Below are 23,833 nucleotides of genomic sequence, written 5' to 3'. Positions count from 1 at the left end.
GGTGTATGAAGTGTAATTATAAATAATATAACATTAGATATTAAAAAAAATATGATGTAAATTTTAATTTGACTTCAAAATAAAAGAACAAGCCAAATTCCCTGACACTATCCCCCCCCCCACTCTATAAAGGAGGGGATGGGACTATTTGTTGCCGCATTTGTTTAAATTTATTCATTATTATATTCTCGTATGGTCAGCCTATTATGGTGTATGGTTTCAACATTAATAATATAAAATATTAAATTACAGAAAAATAAGATACATTACATTACATAATTTGTAATATGACAAACTGAAGTGTCCCCATGGTCTGTCAACCGTGTTCTGAGAATTCAGAAGGATGTCTTTTCCATGCCTATGAAGAAACTTGTTTTTATATGGGGAGGGAGTGGGGGGGGGTGCAGCTTGAGGTCTTGGGAGAAAACCCTGTTTTTCCCATAAGATACAGTCGTTGACTGACTTATCGCAGATTAGTTTATCATGGCACTTTTCTGGTCACTAAGCGTCGTGAATATCGAGGATAGATGAATCAATAAAATTCAGTTACATTCCAAAACTAACCAAGTTTAAATACAGCTAACAAGTTCTCTGGTGTCAAAGTAAATACCTGTGACGTGTGTAGAACCTTTAAGAGAATGTATGGTCAACTCCCAAGACTTGGTGAATATATTTAATGCGAGGATATCTTTTCTTCTCATTCACTTTCGAAGATAGCTGCTAAAGTCCTTGACTGAAAATTAGAAATGAAAATGAATACTGTTTGTAAATACAATATAAAAGTTACTGTAAAACAATTCATTTAATGTACATTAAGAGATTAAATTTTTTTTACATTCATATTGCCAATGATATTTCAAACACTACAATTATTTCAATAACAATTAAAAGACAAATGCAAGAGTATTAAGCAAAGTTAAGTGAGTGAGGCCTCTAATTAAAAGAAGCCATATTCCATAAAATGCATTCGGTGCCACAGTCACTTCAAAATTTATTTTTCTAAGAGTACATTTTTTCTCTTCTTTGCTCAAAGAAATTGTACCAAGACTCAAAACATCAACCCCTACTTCCACTCAACATATAAAGAGGCTACAGAATAAATAGATGTAAACTGTCACGGTGGATCTCTACCTTATTTATTTAAGATTAGCACAGATGCCATAAACATCAAACATTCTAGGTATTCCACATTCTGGTCCATAGTAACCAAGTACTGGTGTATTAAAAAAAAAAAAAAAAAAAAAAAATATATATATATATATATATATATATATATATATATATATATATATATATATATATATATTACCAGAGTGGTCGCATATACAGTACCAGACTAACTTCAGTAAACAAATCTCCATCCACACTACCTCAACCATGTGCATGTGTTTGGGTGACAGAAATTACAGGTCACAAATTACACATAACTACCAGATGGTAACACTTGCTACATCTGTATTCAGAATGGTAAAATACTTAGAATCTTGATTCAAACCCTGCCCATTTCTCAGTTGGTGAAAATTGCCAGTAATCTGTCTCCTTACCTTTAATCATTTATATATTTTAATTTCCAACTTTTGAAAAACTGTAACACAGAACTCTGTATCTGGTCCAATATGGTCTTTTCTTAAAGAGAAATATTTTCACGGAGTCACAAACTAATCATTAATCCATTGTGAACACAGTTTGACTACTGCATACCGGCTGCAAACTAGTCCAAGGTCACACTTAGTATTAAGTCACACTTTTACTTTTGCAATCATTGCCTTGTAACAGCTACAATTCAAAGACTGGTGATATCAAATCTTCAACATGGGATCTCTATAAGGCTCAACTCCCTAACACTTGCCTTATTTTAAAGCACTATCTAAGGCTTAAATTAGCTGATAGCGTCACACATCAGACTATGCCTGATAACAGCGAAGCATCGGCAACAAAAACACTTTTGTGGAAGTTCCGGATTAGAGAACATCTTCATGTATGCTCTCAAGAGTGGAAAATTTCCATCTTTCTTACATCAGGTCCCATGTAATGAAAATATACATGAAGTGAATGATAAATATATAACCCAACAAGCAACACAAAAGACAAGCTGAGTAACGGATCTGTTTGGTAATTAGTCAGTATCATAAGAAAACAAGCTTTAACTTTGCGATCATTCAGTAAACTGACCAACTTTTAAATATATTATGATACCTAATAAATCATATATATTTTAACTAGGTCATTCCACAAACTGGTCAAATCTTCATCAAAGTTTTCACATGTCAACAACACATCATGAAATAGGATTCTAGAAGCTTATTCCTAAATTTTTTTTGGAAATATAGCAGTTTGACCACATAAATTAGCTAATTTCCTTTCACAAGGAAAATTAAGAGAGATTCATCAAGAAAACTGGTATCATGTTGTCAACTATAAATACATCATCGAAGTTAGCCAAACCTAATCCTAAAGTACTACAAATTCTGCAATATTAATTCGTAACATATTTCACTGATGACTGACTGAACATAATTTTCCAAATATACTATATTTCCAAGTACTTGTATCAACAAAGCTTGTTGAAATGGAATGAAATAATGTATACCAACATAAGCAAAAGTAATCATTAAGTATCTTTAAGGACTCCATTATTTTGAAATGGTTAAAACATTATACTGGGAAAAGGAAAAAAATATACTGTACACAACTTTCAAAATATCATTATTAAAACCCTCGCATAACCACTCCATAAACATATGCAACCAACTTTTTCCAGGTTACCAGATAGCGAGCTACAGTGCAAACTCCTAACACCATATAGTGGGTTCCTGGTCCCACAGAACCAGGTCCACGCTTTAGCTCTCTTGCTGCAATCTGCCACTCAGGGCATGGGGCACTGGAATCACATTTTAAAACCACTGCTTGATTGTATATGGATCTCACTCAAAGCACCAGCACTCTACAGACTTGATGATGAAGTCCTCCGAGTCAGTAAGCTGTGGGTTATTGTATGTCTTGCAAGGCTGAGTCCTTCCTTGGTATAGATCTCCATCCAACCACAGCCCAAAGTTACCACTGAAAATACATACATTATATTGAGTGGATACTCTTACAGAAGAGATGCATTTCGAGATTTCTTTTGAATTTATATGGGCCTAATCTCAATAGGGCACAAACAGTTTACCAATTATCTTATCCATATGAACTAACCATCAACATCTTCACTGCCCTCTTTGTTATGGGACCCAAGAGGCCAGAGGTAACATCTTTCTTAAATAAGTCACCATCTCCACCTGCATTTGAAGTTTTAGAGTAACACTTAAATACTCAATTATCATATTATTCAAGCTAATTTGGTGATGAAATAAGGAAAGTAGACACCACCATCTTGTAGCAAGATACACATACAAGTTTTACGGATGATTTTTTATTTTAATTTTTTAGCTCCCCTGTAGATGCAAAAAGAAATAAGGATGAAAACAAGAAAAGGGCACAAAGAAACAATAATACTGTAATAATAATACAAAAAGGGGAAATAATTTTCAGTAAAAGCATTCACAAAGTTTAATTAAATGTGGGAGAATGCACACAGTGCTGGTGCAAGTGACATGAACACAGAACTTTTATGGTAAAACATCCAAAGGTAACATGGCAGTGTTATATACAGTATTACAACTGGTCACAATATATACACATTTGATCTGAGTCTGCCATTCATAATTTAAATATAGTAATTTCGTTATCTTTCTTGCACAAATGTACATTTCACAAGTAAAACACAAGCAGCCTTTTTTCCTATTCATGTCACCTCTTACCTGCACATAAGGTAGAACAACATTACATACAGTACAGTATATCTACCGGAAATTATGAATTGAAAAATAACAATAACATAGTTCACAGCTCAGCCTCACAGTACTACTGGGTGGCAAGTTGGCGACAAAGTTGTAGTCCACTGCCTCCACAAGTCCACACATACATTCACTTACCACACAAACACACCCATGCTCTTAATTTGTCTTATTTTCTAGTTTTACATTATATTTTACTTATTTTGAAGCCACATTAGAGAACTGTAATGATTATGCCACAACATTTATAGTTTCATTACATGTAGCAATGGCAACATGCCACCTCCACAGATGTTATTCCTGTTTATCCCTTGTTTAGGATATTATTTCTCATTATCCCACATTTAGTGATAATTTTGCTGAACATTAGGTTTTCAGGAACAGGTCCCCATCATTAAATGAGGGATACGTGCATATGCTAGTTCAGAGACTTCTGTCTATTACTGTACAAGAAAACAAATTTAAAAAGAAATGAAATGATGAGTCCTAAAGGGTGGAGGGGACTGGCAGACTCACCTTTGTGAAGACCCCTGCATACCTATCTACACACACACACCTTACTGACCTGATAACCATTGGGCAATGTTATTTCAAGACTGACTCGCATTGGGCCACTACTAGCTAGAAGTGACACTATTTATTAAATTTTTTTTGGGGGGTCATTGTACTTGATGTTGTGATATAAATAACCCTTTGTAAGTACATAAGTACAGTACAGTATAATGTAAGTGCCTGACCCAATTTGTGTCTTGAGCAAGGTAATTTGTGATAACTCTGAAAGGTATTGGAATTAGTAAACTAAATTTTGCTTCATGTGCTGTATAATCTATATACTGTACAGTACAGTACCCTACAAAATCAACCATTAGCTTTGAATACCTAATGGTATGGTGTCCTAGCTGCCATCAGGCACATTTGAAGCAAATTTTACAGCTGGATGCCTGCCTTATTACCAAAAGTTTAGAAATTCCATTATCATGCATTTTTCAATGGTTCATGTCTCATTCATTAGCTGAGTGAGTGATCAACTGTAAAACTTGTATCTATGTGCACCAGTTTTAAGCTAAAAAATAAGACATGTACATTACGCTTATCATAAGAGGTTTTGATGACTTACTCGCCCCCTCCAACAATAAGGGATTCATTGTTGCCTCTGACAAAGAAAGTGTTCTCCCCCGTCCACGGGAACACTTGGAACTCTGGATGAAATGAGAAGAGGAAGGACTCTCCTGTACCATAGTAAAGTTCACTCACATGCAAGGAACCAGAAACTACTGCACCAAAAACCTGGAAAGAGAGAGAAAGAAAATAGATTTGTTTACTTTTCTTTGTTTGATCCTGCCTAGTTTTATAATAACATAATGATACAATACTATACATTATTCTAAGTTTAACATTACAAACATCTCCGAGATAATAAACACCATCTATTGCAAGGTTTTCACAGGAATTTTTTCCTGTGGGTTTATCTTTATTTTTCACCTTCTCAAAGACATACCGGGTATTGTAGAACTTAAAAAAATTGTTCTAATGGTGCACTCAAAATGGGCAAACACTTGAAAATATTGAATTGACTTTTGAAAAACTGCACTCGGCTAAAGTACTGCCTGCCCCATTCTGGTCAAGTTGCAATATAACCAACCTATCCTTGTCAGCCTGCAACACAGCAAAAAATCAATACTGTACTGTACATAACATTAACTCAAGATAAACATGATTTACAGTTCAATAGAATAACTTTAGTAGGGGTGTACCAAAAGTTTTAGATATAAAACATACCATGAAATGTAGACATCTAAGCTTAGCCATCATCTTTGCCAGCCACCTCATACTTCACTATTAGTTTCTTATTAATCAGCACATGAATTTCTGTTTCTTAACAGAAGTTGGAGCACCCTAGGTAATGGCATAGACACAATGCATACAAATTAAGGAGAAATAAGCAAATGATATGGCACCCATAGGCAAGCTGTATATCTACAGTGGTCAAGCTGTTATCAAATGGGAATAAAGTATGAAGCATGTGGCAGGCTGTATAGAATCATCTGAATGTGGCCAGTGTACTGTTCAGAGTAAAACCCCCATAATTTGAAATAATAGGGGCTCTAGCCCTTATGAATTATGAGATTTTAAGAAAATACCCTGTATGAGGGATACCTTCTCCCGAGGAGGAGGAGGGGGAGGGGGGGGGGGGTACTTTCATGTAATCCGACTCAATCAAAATTTAAACGTTTCTAAGAACAGTACAGTACCAGATTTAGGCATTTAGTCCAGGGTTATCAGACATGATGTCTCAAACATTGGGCAATGATGGGAAAACAAGTGAGAAAAAGCTTACATGGTAGACCGTAAATGTGTACTCCACGAATGATCAATGTGAATTGCCCCTACATGACAGGTCCGACACATATATACTTGTTAACACCGAAGTGGGTGGTTGCATCCCATGGCGACATGTGCATCATACATATTCATAATGTCTCATAATCCAAAATTTTACCAAATATTATGAAAATTATAATACCTGTATATATACTGTATAGCAATATTTCAAAACGTCTCTCATATTTCAAAATGTCACCAAATACTGTACAGTATTAAGAAATTTGTAATATACTGTACAGTAGTACATATATTTCGTAACAGCAAAACATTATAAATTATGAGTGATTTCGAATTTGAGGGGTACAAATTATGGGAGTTTTACACTAGAATAATCCGTTATAGTACTGTGCATCCTTCTTTCCTTACACAGCCAAACTGTGGAATGTTCTGCCTGCTTCTGTGTTTCCATACTCATACAATGTCTCACTTTAAAAAGCTGGTTTTCCGGCATCTTATTGGCGTAGATTAATATAATCTCCCCCCCCAGATCCCATTGTGAGTTGATGACCTGTGCCCGGGTGGGCTATTCCCCGGAATAATAATTAAAAAAGAAAAAAGAAAAAAGTACAAACATTTTATAAACTAGTGAATCTAAAATTAACTTTTTAACAATGAAACATGACTAGTCTCATTAACTACACTGGGAACAGGTAATATGAATGTCTGAAATGACCAGCAAATATGGTTAGTACATTAAATTAGAAAATCTGAATTCAGGCAAATATAAAATTTTTATTTTAGAAGATCAAGATGTGAATTTAGGATATTAATAGGTCAGTCCTACAAGCAATTTGACCAACAGTTTCATAAAGTCACTCATTTCCAAGATGAGTCTCATTTATTTCCCAGCATTGAAAGTTCATCCAAACTGTTGATATGGTGTGAACTTTTTAAATTTTTAAGTCCAAAAAATTACTTGCTCATGTTTCTTGATGGTCAGCTGTCACAGATGTGTCCAATATGTCAATGTATGTCATCCAAGATGGTTTTGTGTATGTGTGTGTAAAAAAAACAGCATATATATATATATATATATATATATATATATATATATATATATATATATATATATATATATATATATATATATATATATATACAGTCGTACCCCACTTAACGCGGTCAATAGAACCCAGAGGGTCCCGTGTTAAGTGAAATCCGCGTTAAGTGAACAACAGAACTTATGGGATTAATTCCAATAGAAACCGGCCCGACCCCCAAACTCCACTTTTTGAAGACATAACTATGTTGTAGTAAAAATAACATCTTAATTTTATGATGGTACATGCACACAATTAATACTTAAGAGAAATAGAGAAATACAGTCGCCAAGTTAATGTCCATTCAAATAATGGACTCAACTCCCTCCCCCTCTCACACTACACTGCCGGCTCTTCCCTCTCTGAGAAATTTTTGGGGAAAACCACTAAATTTTAATAAATAATACCTCAAACTAAAGTTAGGATAATACAATTGACATTGCTGGATTCCTTGTAAGACCAGGAATATTTTGAATATAAATGTCATATATTTTGCACAAAAGATAACATAGTTACTCAGAAAATTTTTTTATCTAAAATTTGTATGTCTAATGCAAAATATATGATGTTTATATTCAAAATGATCACCAAATTATAAGAATTCCAGCAATGTAAATTATATTCTGGCCGGGTAATTTGTATGAATTTTATGAGCTAAAACAAATATCTTCAGTTAATAAAAAAAAAAATAATCTTCACAACACTATCTGTCAATCAAAGTACCCCACCTTGCCTCCCCCCCTCTTCCAACCGCGCGGTCAGTCCCAACCCTCCCCCCCACCCCCCACCAATCATCCCTTCAAGAGAAGAGTGGGTGAAAAATTTAGATTTTAACATTTTGTATTAAATAATACCTCAGATTAAAGTTAGCGTAATATAATTGACATTGCTGGATTCCTTGTAAGACCAGGAATATTTTGAATATAAACGTCATATATTTTGCACAAAAGATAACATAGTTACTCAGAAATTTTTTTTATCTAAAATTTGTATGTCTAATGCAAAATATATGATGTTTATATTCAAAATGATCATCAAATTATAAGAATTCCAGCAATGTAAATTATATTCTGACCGGGTAATTTGTATGAATTTTATGAGCTAAAACAAATATCTTCAGTTAACTTTGTTTACAGTGGAGGAAACATCGTGTTTGTCGCTCTCTTGAATACAGAGTATTTTTACGTTTTTACAGTAAAATTATTGGTCATTCTGAAATTTAGTTAACATATTGATAATATATAGCGCAGTGCAGCGTTGATTTAAATAAATTAATCTTTAATTACAGCTAGTGAACTTTAAATTTTATTGGTGAAATTACTGCACCAAGCATAGGTCCAAAGAAAGGCAATTTCTCCTCCATCCCCACTTCCTTCCCTTCTCCTCCTCCATCCACACTTCCTTCTCTTCTTCTCCTCCATCCCCACTTCCTTCTCCTACTCCACCCCCAATTCTAATTCCCATCATCATCAACCAGCAACATTCTACATACACACCTCAAAGTAAGTGTACAGTACTGCATTTTGTTTATACTTTGTATGTACAGTGGGGTATGCTATAACGAACGGATCCTACTACGAATATTCCTATAACAAACGGTTTTACCTATAAAATTGAGAATACTATAACGAACGAAACTCCTACAACGAACATTATTTAAATTTTTTTTTCTCTAATTTATTGATTTTTATTACAAGTATTAATGATATTCTTTATTTCAGGGGTTTAGATGCATATGAATGCACTTTTTTAAAATTTTTACAATTTTATATTATATTTTTCAGTGTTAAGTGGTTGTATTTGGGGGCCTGGAACTAACGAATCCTATAACGAACGAATGCTATAACGAACAAGGTTCTAGAACCAATTAGATTCGTTATAGCATACCCCACTGTACTTTTCTGTGAGCTGGAACCAATTACCCAATATCCCATTGAAATGATGGATTCGGTTAACAAACGACTCTGTGGAACAAATTGTGTTCGTTAACTGAGGGACCACTGTACTGTAAATAAATTCATGTTAAACAATTAAGAATAAAGTAATGTAAACCATGGGATTTTAGTAACAGTTTTGTGATGAAAATATGGGGATCCCATTTGTAATTTGGCCATTCTTAACTTAGGAACTGCATGTACAGATATACTGTAGTACAGTATTTACAATTATTATTACTACCTCCAGTAATTTATAATTAATTTACTGATGGTCAAGACCTCTACTACACTTGCAGCTTGGGATGGGGGAAACACATGGCTAGGCGCGTCAAGTCGAAGGCTGAGATTCCTCCATCACAAAAACTGAGACGCTACTGAGAAGTGAGGCTGGGAGCTTTGCATGCCATTTCAAATAGTACCATATAATAATAATCTGCCGTATGAGGAGATTTGAACCGAACCAAATCCTGGAGGGGGAATGTCCCTCAAGAATGGTAACATCAACTATGAATTCCCACGAATTCAATATTCTTATGGGGCTATTCTTATATATAGCAAAAAAGTTTGATGGAAATTATTTGCGCTTTTGGTGATATGAAGAGCTTGAAATGATACTTCTTTACCAAATCCAAACAATTACAGTGGTCCCTCAGTTAACGAGCACAATTCATTCTAGAAGGCTGCTCGTTAACCGAAACCATTGTTTCAATGGGTTTTTGGGTAATTGGTTCCAGCTCACCAAAATTGCCTAAAGTCAACAAAAAAGGTAGTAAAGTACACTTACTTTGAGGTGTGTAAGTAAAAAGCTCCTGGATGATGATGATGGGAATTAGAATGGGGGTGGAGGAGAAGGGAGAAGAGAAGGCATTGGGGTGGAAGAGAAGTCACCCCATGGTGCCAGTTCACCCATAAAATTTTAGTTCACTTGGTGTAATTAAAGATTATTTTCTTTAAATCAACACTGCACTGTATTATATGTTGTCAATATGTAAAATAAATTTCAAAATGACCAATAATTTGACTGGAACACAGAAAAAAAGCGTTTATGTTGAAGAAAGTCTGAAGCAAGATGTTACCTCCACTGAAAAGACACAGAGACTGACGCCTGTATGGTGTGTTGACAGGCTGTTTGGCGCTCTAAAAACTAGTTTCCCTGTACTTAAACTGTTAAATAGTTGTTAAAATGACTAAAAATTTTAATATAAGACTTTTAAAATTATTGAACAGTACAAACTTCTTGATATTTACTAAAATAGTAAGGAATTTAAGCCCTAGAACCGATTACTGTATTGGCGGACTAATATGACAGCTAGTGTGCAAGCGTAAACATGTGGAGGGGCGCTTGTAAGGAATTCGTTAATCGAGGGAATGCTCGTTAACCGAAGTTAAGAATCTTACGGAAGGTAATTCGTTAATTGAAATTTCGTTACCGAGGCGCTCGTTAACCGAGGGATCACTGTATACCCATTCAAAAAAATGAAAAAAAAAAAAAATGGGGGAAGGGGGGTTTCCATCTACAGTAGTAATTTTTAGAACTGCACATAACTTTTAGTATTGAATATTCTCCTATCATTGGTGAATCTAATACTTTTTGAAAATTGAAAATCATCCAAGAACTTTTGGAGTAGTTTCCAGTTTTATGTGCAAAATGTTTATTTTGAGTAACAAGCCTTTGAAGATTTATAAGTTTTTGGCACCTGGTGCCTTCCTCATTTTTCATGATATTACTTGCTAGAGAGCAAGGGTGTCAAAAAGCACCACTTTCTCTTTGTTGCCAGGTTTAGAACTCATTAGAATAACTCACTTGTAAAACTCATTAAAATAACCCAGGTTCATAGTCTGAATTTTGTCTACTTGTCTTCCTCTTCTTTTGTGGTGTCATGCATGGAAGCATCTTGCTTCAAAGTTCATAAGGGAAGGACTGGTGAGAGCAAAAGCATGGGAGGATAAAAGTAAATTGCATAATTAGCGCCCGGAAGTGGGAGAACCTAGGACGCGCAGCATAGACCCACCTTCTGTGAGGCCTGGACCATCACTAAACAGATTCCACCCCTCTTAGCACACCAGACTGGCTGTTAGGTGTGTTGCCATATGAATCTTTTCTTAGTTTCAACCAAATATAAAATAATTGATAAAACTAATTACATCATTTACTCATAATACTATCATGAGGACAACAGAAAACATGACTCACTCAAAATGGACTAAAGTACAGGGGAAGGGGTCTTTTTTATTTTTTGGGGGAGTAGAAGATATTATCGCACTTCATTCATACAATGGCAGTGATGTAGCAAAAGGTTGCCTGGTCAGATGGACTTTTTCAGAAAATGCAATTTTTCATAATTTTTGGATTATTCACAGCGGGACGATGGCCGTAACATCACTTTACTTACAGTACAGGGTATTTACATTATTTGTTATGTATGGGGTATTATTTTTTATTTGTATGGGCAGGGTTGTGCTTTAACCTAACTTAAACTATGGAAAGAACACAGTTTTGACTTATGAACAGATCGATGTACGAACAGGGTCCAAGAACGTAACCCATTCGCAACTCGTGAATGCATGTAGTGTAAATAGCAATAACATAATAAAACTAATGTCGTGTACCTCTTGCTGCCTACAAGTCATTGTTGTTTACCTCGTACTACCAACCTATCCCCACTGCCTCACACCAGTCACACATATTCCACTTCATGTGCATTCTTGACTTTACATAGCTCCTATGATGCCAATTTGTGTTAAGAACATTAATTTTTTTACTGCTGATATCATGCATGAATAGTTTGCAAGATAATATTGTCTTTTTTATTAATTTTCCTAAACATAACTGTGTTTGGGGAAGGGGATGCATATGCCCATCGTATCTCAATGCCTGGGGGTTAAGCCAATGTGATGTCATGCCTTAGCTTTGTGCCTGATGACCAGTTATCTGTAAGGGAATTTTTCTATCTACTCTCTCTCAAAATATGTTTAACACTTAATCTATACAATGAAAACTTATTCTTATGTTTTTAAAAATTTCATGCATAGTACAGGTACAGTATCTACTATGTTACAGAAAACACCAAAAAAAGTCAGTCTTAAGTTTCCCTTCAAATATAAATTAGACTGGCAAGCTTCAAGTGATTGAGATTTATGGAGATACTGTACCTGACTTTTCCCTCAAAACTGTACAATACTGTTTACAATATATTTTTAAGTTTCCATATTCACCACAACAAGTCTCTTTCAGAAATCCTCACATTTTGATGTGTATCTTGGATGAAAAGCATGACTGGAGTCTCGACATCACTCATCTTGCGATATAAGGAGTTGAGGCTGAAGCCATTTTGTGAAGTACTGAACACCAACTTCCATGAGTAACCCTGGGCACGAGCTGGTAGCTTCTTGTACATGTTCTGCAGGTACACAGTAAATATGTACAATTGTATACAATAAAAAAAATATATTGGGGAGAACATAAAATATATTAGCATAGATCTTGATATCTCATTTCTTTAGCTTGTAATAAAAAAATAATCAATAATACCTCTAAGGGCACTTCCCTAGTAAAATTCAATGATGGTACAGTACAACAAACATACAGTATCAATAAGTATTATTGTGCAGAGCCTTAAATACGAACTAAAAGACACACTGAAAACATCATTTAAACACAACAATGCACAAATTTTCTTAAAAAGCAGTGATAAGTATCATGTACTATTCCCTTTAGAAAATGTGATACAGTATTATAAAGTACTGTACAGTATAACTTCTGCTATGTGATAGTAAGGGGTACAGCTACCAATTTTGACAGTCTATAGACATTAAGGTACATATTTTCTTACCTTTCGAACAATATCAGTGATAATTTCAGATGTACCAACGATCTCAGGTAGAAAGGCTTCCAGGTCTAGGCTGGTGAGCGAGCCCGAAGAATAGAGCGCTCTCCGTAACTCTTCACTCATAGATACCACCTGCCATTCAAGACCAAACAAGTTACTTCAACACAAGAGGTTCCTTAACACAGTTAACCTTTAAAAGGTAAAATCTTTAGATGGTTCTAATGGTCTCCCAAAGTATGCCAGTTTCCTTTATGATAGTACAGTACAGTATTGATTAACTTCATATATGCATTTCACTATGATCAGCATACATTATATTTGATTAAAATCCTTGTCTGGACTTATTACATCCCTTTACTTTCTACCAAATAACCTCAAAATATAAAAAGTTTGCACAGCACCAAATTATAATTAGAAAGTAAGCTGTGATACAGTATACAAGTCTGTATATAATGTCTGTAACAGGGCATTATACCTGATCATGTATTCAATGTTTGACAGATCCTGTAAAAAAAGAAAAAAATTGTAAAAACCATGAATACATGTGCTGTAAAAATTTACATGAAAGACGGCCCTGCAGAACTGACAGCCCATTAGGGAAATGCTGATATAACACCAAATGGACTAAACTTATTTTCAGTGTGGCTGGCACTGCACCCAATTTCCTTCACGACCCTCTTCTGTAATGTTAGGTACCCATTCACATCTGGGCCAACTAGGGGTGCCTTGGACATGAACCAGTGATCCTCAGGACAGGAAGTGAACACTGTATCAATCTGACTGCCGTCTCCCAAACTAACATACTGTACAGAAAATGTACCAAGTCCAACACATGAGAAATACGTCATATTACTGTACAGTACAAATAACTGTTGGTACAAACACTGAACATTGGGTTTACTATTTAAAAACTTCATAAATCATGTCAGTTACAACCACATTAGGGAACTTTTTTAAGTACTGTACAGTACACACTTCAGCCACTAGTGAAAATATTTAAGTCAGTGTTTATAGCCAGTGCTGGTGACCAAACAACAGTCAGCACACTTAACATGTGTATGAAGTTAGTAAAAAATAATAATTTGCATTTAGTACCGATTATGATTGATTCAATCCTTTGCTATCTTGGGGAACAACTTATCACCCTGACTAAGCTTAAAGTCAAGAAACTTATCACAATCAAGTTTGGATGATTTTATATCTGGATGTGAATTATAAAAGACAACCTTTTCCAACTGTCACCAAAAATCAAATTCAATGCAGATAAAATTATTAATGACAATACAGTATACTGTACATATTTACAGCATTTATTGTTAGGATACTTTTATCAAACTTTTTGAATTTGTTGTGCAGTACCCTGTACTGCACAGTACTGTATAAAATTTAGTTTTAAATACCTGGTAGTTATCTGAAAATCAGAAAAGAAGGTCTTTTCATGCAGGATCTACTGATATATGTCAGACTACCATTACAGGTACTATACATGCATATGTACAATGAAAGATAAAAGTCGTGTCGTGAAATTTGGTGAAAACATATGCCGAAGTGGTAAACTTTTGGTGCACTCTGCCTTGTGGTAGGGGGCTCTCATAATGTTTCACGAATTATATTTAGTCTTAGGACAAAACCACGACACGACTTTTGTCTTTGATTGTACACACACACACACACACATTGTACTGTACACTTAAAAAGTGATACAGTCACATGCAACAGTACAGTCAGTTTATTACAACAGCGGGTTTCTTTAATTCACTTACCTTCACCTCATATGATCCCATTAGGACTACTGTACAATTATGTTAAGATAAAATCAAAGCACATAAAAGTACCCAACTTCCAATTTAAACTCAATCCACTGAAAAAAAAATCTCATTTATAAAACATAGAAATGTGTTTCACAGCCAAAGAATGCACCTACACCATTTGCTTATAAATAAGTACATAAAGGATTCGGCCATTATTGTGCACAATATAAAAAATAGGACTACAGTACAGATACTGTACCAGTGTGGGGGATGATACCCTACTTGTAGTTTTTAGTTTAACAATTTCATTTTCCCTTACCAGCCATGTTGTTTTCTAGGTATTGACGGATAAATATTTTGGGTTACCGGTATTGTACCACTGGGATAAGTTTTCAAAAATAATTTTCTTCGTCAATCTGCTTTCTAAATAATGGGGTAATAAAATTACCATTGAATTCAAATTGTATGGGTGCATCTTGGGTTACTAGAATGGAAGAGATAAGAAACAGTGAAGTGTATGAGGCATGTAGTGAAGACAGAATCTAAACTGTGGAGAGTTGAAATGGTTAAAATGCCAACTGAAATGGAATGGACATCTAAAGGTGTAGGAGAGAGTAATGAAGAGGATGTAGACACACTGTAGGAGGTGGATTAGGTCAGGGGAAACCATCAACAATGTGGGAGAAAAAGGTGGAACTAGGGAGACCAGGGGAAGGGATATAGGGAATAGAATAGGCAAAGGAGGTACCCAGGCAGTAATAGGGCAGCCTGGAGGCTCTGCTATTGTGGCCACCTCCTCTAAGGAGAGCTCCCTAGATGATTGAGGAACTGTTGTTGAGAAAAGATTCATCATAAAGGACTGGTTTTATCTCTTGATGGGATTTTCAATAAGTTTGTTTTCATGTACAAAAATATATCCAATGACAGAACAAGAAAAAGCAAGGTTAAAAATCACTTATGAAACAAACCACAGGAATAAACCAAACCTAATCAAAATAACTTATGATCATTGGGTTATAACCTAGGTTTGGTTCTTGGGGTCTACTTCATACACAAGTCCAAAATTTGTTTCTTCCCTAACTAAATTTGTCTTATAATGTAGTACAGTACTGTATAAGTTAAAGCAACATGAGTAGATTTGCAGTCATTTCAATATTTTCCCTTCAAAAAATAAAAATAAATACTATACATATAGCAATGAAGTAAACTTAACCCTTCATTCTATTACATAATAAATTTATCGTAGAGGGTACAGGGACGACAGCCATACACCATAAATCATACTGGATATAGGTACAGCAGCGGTACTGACTGAGTGTGTTGTTAACGGTTAGGTTAGGTTGCAGGTTAGGCTAGGTTAGGTTGTAGGTTAGGTTAGGTTGTAGGTTAGGTTAGGTTGTAGGTTAGGTTAGGCTAAGCTAGGTTAGGTTGTAGTTAGGTTGTAGATTTGGTTGTAGGGTAGGTTGTCAGGTTTGGATAGTTAAGTTAATCAGAGGGAAGGCCATGTTAGTAACTGTCATTGTATAGTTTCCCCACCACAACACGGCTGCTGTACCAATAGATATCGACGTTTTGCTTATGGCTGCCGTACCTGTATCCTGTGTCTAAATTTAATATGCTCTGGAATAGAAAATGAAGAGATATATTCAGATGCTCCACAAAAACACACTGGGGATTATAGAAAAAGTTTCTTTAGTCTGCAATTTTTCAGGTGTTCCACCAAAGTTTTGGACTACAGTACAGTACTAACTTGTCAACCCACTAAATTAGGAACAAGATTCAAATAGGCCAAAACAAGAATTGTGTTGCCAGGTTATAGAGCAATAGAAAACCTGATTATTTTTTCTCAAAATGTTTGGAATGACTGCAATGTTAAACCCTGCTTTATTTGATTATTGTCTTCACCACTGAATCTTTAATACATAGGCCTACTATAATAAAAGTAAATCCTTTGTCGATACAAATAAGTCATCACCTCTGTACAGTGTATGCTCAACACACTACAGCAGATGAATATAATACCATTATTGTAGAGTACAGTACTGTATCTGATTTTGACTAGAATGCACCACTGAGCACTGACAAGCTGTGGTCCATTCCTGATGAAATTAGACAAAGTTCAGAACTGGTTTCTCTTCATATACAGTACTGGGGTGTGGAGAACATGATGCAGTGCTATACAGGCCACTTTATAACTTCAAGTAAATTCAGAGCAAAGTAACTGCTTCCTTTCTCACTAACCACACTTGCATTTCATGCATTACAACAAAGGTATTGGTTAAGACCCTGATGGAAAAAAGAAGTATTTTTTTTATAAAACCATTAGCTAAAATGTTTACTACCAGTAAAATTTTCATCAAATAAACACAACTAAGTCTGCAATGCAAACAACACTTATGTTTGCATATACACAGTCTTCCAACGAGTTACCCGAACTTATCCCTGAAAAGTGCAAGAATCGTATGTCAAATTCACACCAATTCCAACCCGAGTCCACTCCCTTTAAAAACCTCCCTTTTGCACCTTCTCCGAGATATTGTCTAAATCTACCGCCAATATAAATTTTAAGTGTTAAACATAAATCATACTTACTTTGGTATTCATGTTAGAGGTAAACTAAAACAATTCTTGCAGAAACCACGTCCTTTCAATACCGGACCACAAACCACATTGACTGGATACACAGACAACCACTAGTAATAAAAATGGTGATACAACTCAGCATATTTACCAACGTTATCGCTTGTGTTCATACTGTATTGATTATTTGTAAACTAAGAAACTTCAAAACACCTTCATTCTTACTTGAATAAATTGACTTATCCCTTAAAAATTAAACCCTCTCCCACTCGAAAGTTGTTGACAGCAGACGGTCTCCCGTTTTCTAAGACGCCCGAGGATACACTTGGCCAACATACAGAGGGTGTGGTGGGATGTGGCAACTGGCGTGGGTCTTCCCTACTCTCACATAAACCACATCATACACCTACATGCCATGTACTAATAGCACGCACACACACCTCCACAAACACCACATATACATATACATACACCACATACACACCTGGACATACACCACATAAAAACCTGAACACACACACCACACAATAACCCTGAAAACACAACACTGCACCTGTAGATACACCACACACACCACAGAGACACCTGCACAATCCATATCCATACCTCACATTATACATCTGCACACATACACCAACACACACACACATCCGCATGTATACACCCTATATACACACCCACCTCACATACACACACATGTATGCATCCCAAACACAGACCCACCTCACGTACAGCATGCATACACCCCATATACTACACACACACACACACTGTTCAAAATTTCAGGGAAAATTTCAAACAGTTAAGTAAACCATAATTTGTTCAAGTCCTGAAACCTTTAGTTGTCACAGAAAGATCTCGTTCAGGTTAGGTTAGGATAAGTCAGGTTAGGATAAGATAGGTTAAGTTAATGAGGTTACGTCAGTGCACATTCCAACTTGACAACACAAACATCGAATATCATTGGAACTTCAAGTTTTTCCAGATCACAGGAAGAATCCCTACCCCAGCTTATTTTACCTAAAGATTAACCACCCTCACAGTATTTGGGGGGATTAGGTTAGGTTAGCATTAGGGTGGTTAAGCTTTAGATACAAGCTGGGATGGAGATTCTTCGTGACCCCTTTTTTCTAATTTAGTGCTATAGTAAATATCTGAAAGCGTGAAATACCCAACGCTTCCTCGTATGGCCAGTATTCAGTCACTACACTACCCGACTGATGTGGAGGACTGCCGTCGGCTGTGAATACAACAATATGATGCCAAAAATTTCGCGTGCAAGGGACTTTTTTTTTGGTAAGGACGACTCGACGTAGCCAATAATAATCAACTGCTAGTCAGCATTATTCATATATTAATCACACAAAGTTAAATCTTTGGCAATGTTTTATTTTCGCGTTTCATTCTCAATAACCAATGTTATCTTCTGCAAGGTTTTCTTTAGCGTTTCATTCTCAAAAATAAATGAAAGAACAATGCTATAAACATGCATTAAATTAATGTAACCTTTGGCAGTGCTATACTTTAGCGCTTCATTATGAATAAATTAAATAAAAAATAATCTATAAACATACGCGGTAACACGTGTATCTCTCACCAATATGTCATGGGAGACGGGTATTATCTAAACTCTATAGTTACCCAAACAAAACATCACAGGTTTCCTCCTATTACTATGACTGAAGAGACCAACCGCCCTAATGGCTAGTAAGCTGATAAGTGAAATTATAAATATGCAAAGGCATTGTAAACCTTCGAAAATAAGCGAAATTCTCAAAGCGAAAATAATGTATCATTATTATCTAAAGAGACAATAGGCGAAATTCTCTATGCAAGCTAACATGGCTGTAAACAAACACCAAGTACGGAACCTTGAGTAAAATCTCTATTAAAATACTGTACATGCACATGGACAGGAACAGTGTGCCAGACAGTGTGTAAACTATGTTGAAACTGAATTTGGCGAATAAGAATTCCTCAACACCTGTTACTCAGTACGAATCATATACGTCAATAAAAATAATATATAATAAGTTATTAATAAAATAAAAATAGCGTACAATCAGGTACAGTATTTATAAAATGCTGAAACTATCTATTGGCGCTAGATACCGACTCGTGCACTCTTGGGCTAATGAACCTGCCACAAGCCTACCAAGTCGAGTAACCTCACAAACGCTGCTACCATTTACTGCACACAAAGTAATGAGAACTTGAAACAAAAGACAAATACAGAATAAAACAATCTAAAATAAATATGAAGGAACAGTAAAACAGTTAGCCAGCAGTAACAACCTCACCAGCAGACTACTGTATATCATAACCATTATATCAACCAAACAAAATTTACTCAGCAAGAACTTAGGACACAAAGATATCGTGATTACCACCTTATATGTACTGTACAAACATAACCATTAAGGTACAGTTTTGTTGAATGCAGTTACAACCTTTTTTTTTACTTGAATGCCATCATTATATAGCGCATTGTTATAGCTTAACAATACTTACAACCCCAAAATGAGATGATCAAAGGCAAAATTAACAAATAGTATGTATCAATACACAGCAAGGGCATCGTCATAATGCGTTCGTTTTTGCTATTATAATAACTTAAAGTGGGACGTAAGGTGATACAGATGCATGTATGTATGTATGGATGTATATGCATGTGTTTGTGTGTGTGTGTTAGAGAAGCACAATATCTTACGTTATAGCCGATGGTGACCTTCTCCTCCCCCGCCTGGTAATAAGCCGACACAAGGGAGGTCAGTGAAGAGAGGTCACCCTCACGAAGCCGTGACCTGGCATGGGTGAAAGGCACAAGAGGGGCGTTGAGGCCCCACGACATTGTCACATGAAAGTCATCAGGGTTGTCGGCGGGTCCTGGACTGGGACACAGGGCAGACCCGCTCAAGTTTCTTCTATTGTAAGCTATGTCCTCACACACACCTGCGTCCTCCATCATGCTCTGGCCGCCACAACCCTCTGGACACCTCCCTCGTTCCACTTCTCCAATCTTAGATACGATGTGTGTGGTGTGGGTACGTGTGTGTGTGTGATGAGGGCCAGGATAGAAATACTGGATCCTCACACTGCTGACCCTGCCTCTCAACAACCAAAGTACAACAGTCGTTGGGCCTTTACACCATTGATTTCTCCCACATTCGTCTATGACACCTCACGAAAACTCCAGCTAAGAGGAAGTTACCAGCCTGGAGGTGGCTTGTGGGTGTGGTGCATCTAGGAATGTGGCTTTAACTGCCGTCACCTCCACTACACTGTCTACACACCACTATTACTCGACACTCTGCAGCCACACCAACACCACTAGCTGAAAAGTCCCATTTTCCGGTGTTGGTGAGAGCTGCGTCTATTATCACCACAGCTGTAGTGAACCTGTACTGCCTTTCTCCCCGCAAGGTAAGCCTAATAATTAGGGAACGTACACTCCACCATTAGTACACGAATATATATATCTTGATAAAATCACACAGGAAAAGGGAAACAACGGAGCACCTTAGCTTTCGTCTTTATTCTTAGCACATTTTCAGAGGCAACTGGATTACATGGACAGAGAGAGGCTTAAATATACAGGGTGATCTTAAAAACATGAGGTCAGGTCATAATGATATCATCCACTAATCCCCACACCAACACACACGTAGAGGAGCTTAAGAGAAGGGGGGTGACGTGACTAGTTAGGTCAGGTCAAAAATAAGGGACCCACTAAATAACTATCATACATCTAGATCAAAGGTTTTCAAAGCATTTATTTGTCAGTGGCCCAAGGTTAAAAATGCTTTGAAAACCTTTGATCTAGATGTATGATAGTTATTTAGTGGGTCCCTTATTTTTGACCTGACCTAACTAGTCACGTCACCCCCCTTCTCTTAAGCTCCTCTACGTGTGTGTTGGTGTGGGGATTAGTGGATGATATCATTATGACCTGACCTCATGTTTTTAAGATCACCCTGTATATTTAAGCCTCTCTCTGTCCATGTAATCCAGTTGCCTCTGAAAATGTGCTAAGAATAAAGACGAAAGCTAAGGTGCTCCGTTGTTTCCCTTTTCCTGTGTGATTTTATCAAGATTTATCTTATCACGTTTTCATTGTGGATCTACATGAAATATATATATATATATATATATATATGTGTGTGTGTGTGTGTGGTCGCCCCCGATTAAACTTTGCGCTCTTCACCACCATTAATACGTATGATACATTTATGTATTTATTAGCTGTGCGCGTGTACAAAGCCGGATTAAAGGGGAATGGAAATAATCGGGACTAAGCGCTCTGGGGCCCCCACAAAGCAGATCCAAGTTCACGGAAACCCAAAAACGTAACTATGAGGGACATTAAAGATATATATATATATATATATATATATATATATATATATATATATATATATATATATATATATATATATATATATATATATATATATATATATATATATATATTAGACTTACAGTAAAAAAAATAATCACAAAGAAAACGTGAGCTATTAAAAGAATGGAGTAATTAAGGATCACGACGCACTACCCAAGTGGCGCCACCTTGCTCCCAAATCATGAAAGATAATGAATACATCCTGCGCCCTAATACAACTATCTCAACTTACACTAAATGCAATGAAGGTTGCCCCTCGTGTTCCAAGATGACCGGCCCTAAGGTCACCTGGCCGTGAATTTATTTAAGGTGTAGAAGCAACATACACAAGCAGGCAGATGCACACGCGCACACACACATACCTGTATATATATAAAAGAAACAGCAACATATACTGTACATACATACACAAAAACAGTAACATACACTATACCCACCTCACACATTTTGCACACACCTGAACACACTGCACATACACATCTCAACACTCCCACAAACAAAGGTCAATACAACTCCTTTCACACATACACACCGTCTCACACCACACACCCACCATATACAAACCTTCTTACACCAAACATACACACCTCCTTACACAGGGGCGTATCCAAGAATACCCTGTAGTGGATTTCTCCCCAACAAACGCTGTTTGTCGCTGAGTAGCCGACCCCACTAATTCCCCAGAGTATGCCTCGTGGTCGAGGTCAACCAGCGCCGCCATACATCACGGAGCGGGGGTCAACTACTAAGCCACGCCTACCCCCGCTATTTAAGACCTGACCTCGTGGTGACCTGCCCTCTTTCTACCTACACCAATCAGCCAGCAACACCTCCGCCGCTGCCTGGCGGCCCTCGCTCCCGCCGGCGAGCATGGCGACCCACAAGCAGTCCTCTGAGCATCCTCACCAACCAGCTCTCTCTACATCACGCTTGTAACCACGCTGCCTTCCCAGCACCAAGCTGCATTGTACATCCAATACAACATGTATATAGAGAGCACATTGTGAGTTTCCTTTCTCCATTCCATCCTGAGTGTGAACCAAAAACCCCACAACCCAAAGGGAGAGGGAGGGGGTGTTCCAAGTAGTTGTGGGAATATAGCGAGCGCATTCAGCCCATTTTTTTGTGTGAGTGTGTGTGGGGGAGGGGGGGGGGGCTTCTCTCAGATTTTTTATTTTTAAATCTGACTAATATCATAGGCATTATGAGGCCATGCGCACTTAATATTAGGAGATATTCCGAGATCATTAGTAATTACTTTTTACTATACAAAAATGCCTGGGTACAACAATACTGCATTAACGAAAAAGTATTCAAATTTTCTGGCGAAAAGGAGGGGCCCAGGACTCCCCTCCCCTGAACTGTCCTCCCCACCGGAATATCAACAAGTTCTCGCCAGAAGTTACAATTTCATTTAGGAAAGGAACGGAACCAGTGTTAAACAGAGGTGAACAGTGCTTAAGTCAGTGAGAACAACTCAACAGTAACAGTCGTACCCAAGTTAACCTTCACACAGTGAGGTCCCAGGTACCCAGTGATAACGGCCCGTGAGACCCAACAACAACCAGCGATGTGTTAATCCGTCTACGATAGGAAGGCCTAAGACCACACCTCACTCATATAACACCATCTGTGAGGGAATTACTACACCACATGTCCCTCATAACACCATATGTGAGGGAATTACTACACCACGTCAAGTCCCTCATAACACCATCTGTGAGGGAATTACTACACCACGTGAGGCCCCTCATAACACCATCTGAGAGAGAATTACTACACCACGTGAGGCCCCTCATAACACCATCTGTGAGGGAGTTACTACACCACGTGAGGCCCTTCATAACACCATCTGTGAGGTAATTACTACACCACGTGAGGTCCCTCATAACACCATCTGAGGGAACTACTACACCACATGAGTTCCTCCTAACACCATCTGGGAGGGAGTTACTACACTACGAGTTTGTTGTTCAACACCTACATTAATCTGTATGTTCACTGTATGTTCCATTACCTTTCTCTAATGAAGGCTTTTGTTAAACCACTAATGTATAAAATAAGTCATTTATGTC

The 23,833-nt window shown here is 36.9% G+C and overlaps 1 protein-coding gene across 8 annotated transcripts in view; it reads right to left on the bottom strand.

Moving 5' to 3' along the window:
• Positions 1-2,689: 2,689 nt before the first annotated feature.
• The window catches only part of LOC121865439 (oxidation resistance protein 1-like), a 141,018-nt gene continuing 119,874 nt past the window's right edge, over positions 2,690-23,833 (bottom strand). For all 8 annotated transcript variants that reach the window (XM_042364865.1, XM_042364860.1, XM_042364861.1 and 5 more), the window contains 4 exons: positions 13,032-13,160; positions 12,444-12,599; positions 4,954-5,123; positions 2,690-3,060 (listed from right to left, as the gene is read on the bottom strand). In XM_042364865.1, coding sequence (XP_042220799.1) covers positions 2,925-3,060; positions 4,954-5,123; positions 12,444-12,599; positions 13,032-13,160 — 591 coding nt within the window. In that variant the 3' untranslated portion in view covers positions 2,690-2,924. The remainder of the gene's footprint in view (positions 3,061-4,953; positions 5,124-12,443; positions 12,600-13,031; positions 13,161-23,833) is intronic.

The sequence above is a fragment of the Homarus americanus genome, unplaced genomic scaffold, assembly GCF_018991925.1.
Source record: "Homarus americanus isolate GMGI-L3 unplaced genomic scaffold, GMGI_Hamer_2.0 scaffold25483, whole genome shotgun sequence".
NCBI lineage: Eukaryota > Metazoa > Arthropoda > Malacostraca > Decapoda > Nephropidae > Homarus > Homarus americanus.
The sequence above is the reverse complement of the archived record's forward strand: the minus strand, read 5'-3'. Positions and strand labels throughout refer to the sequence as shown.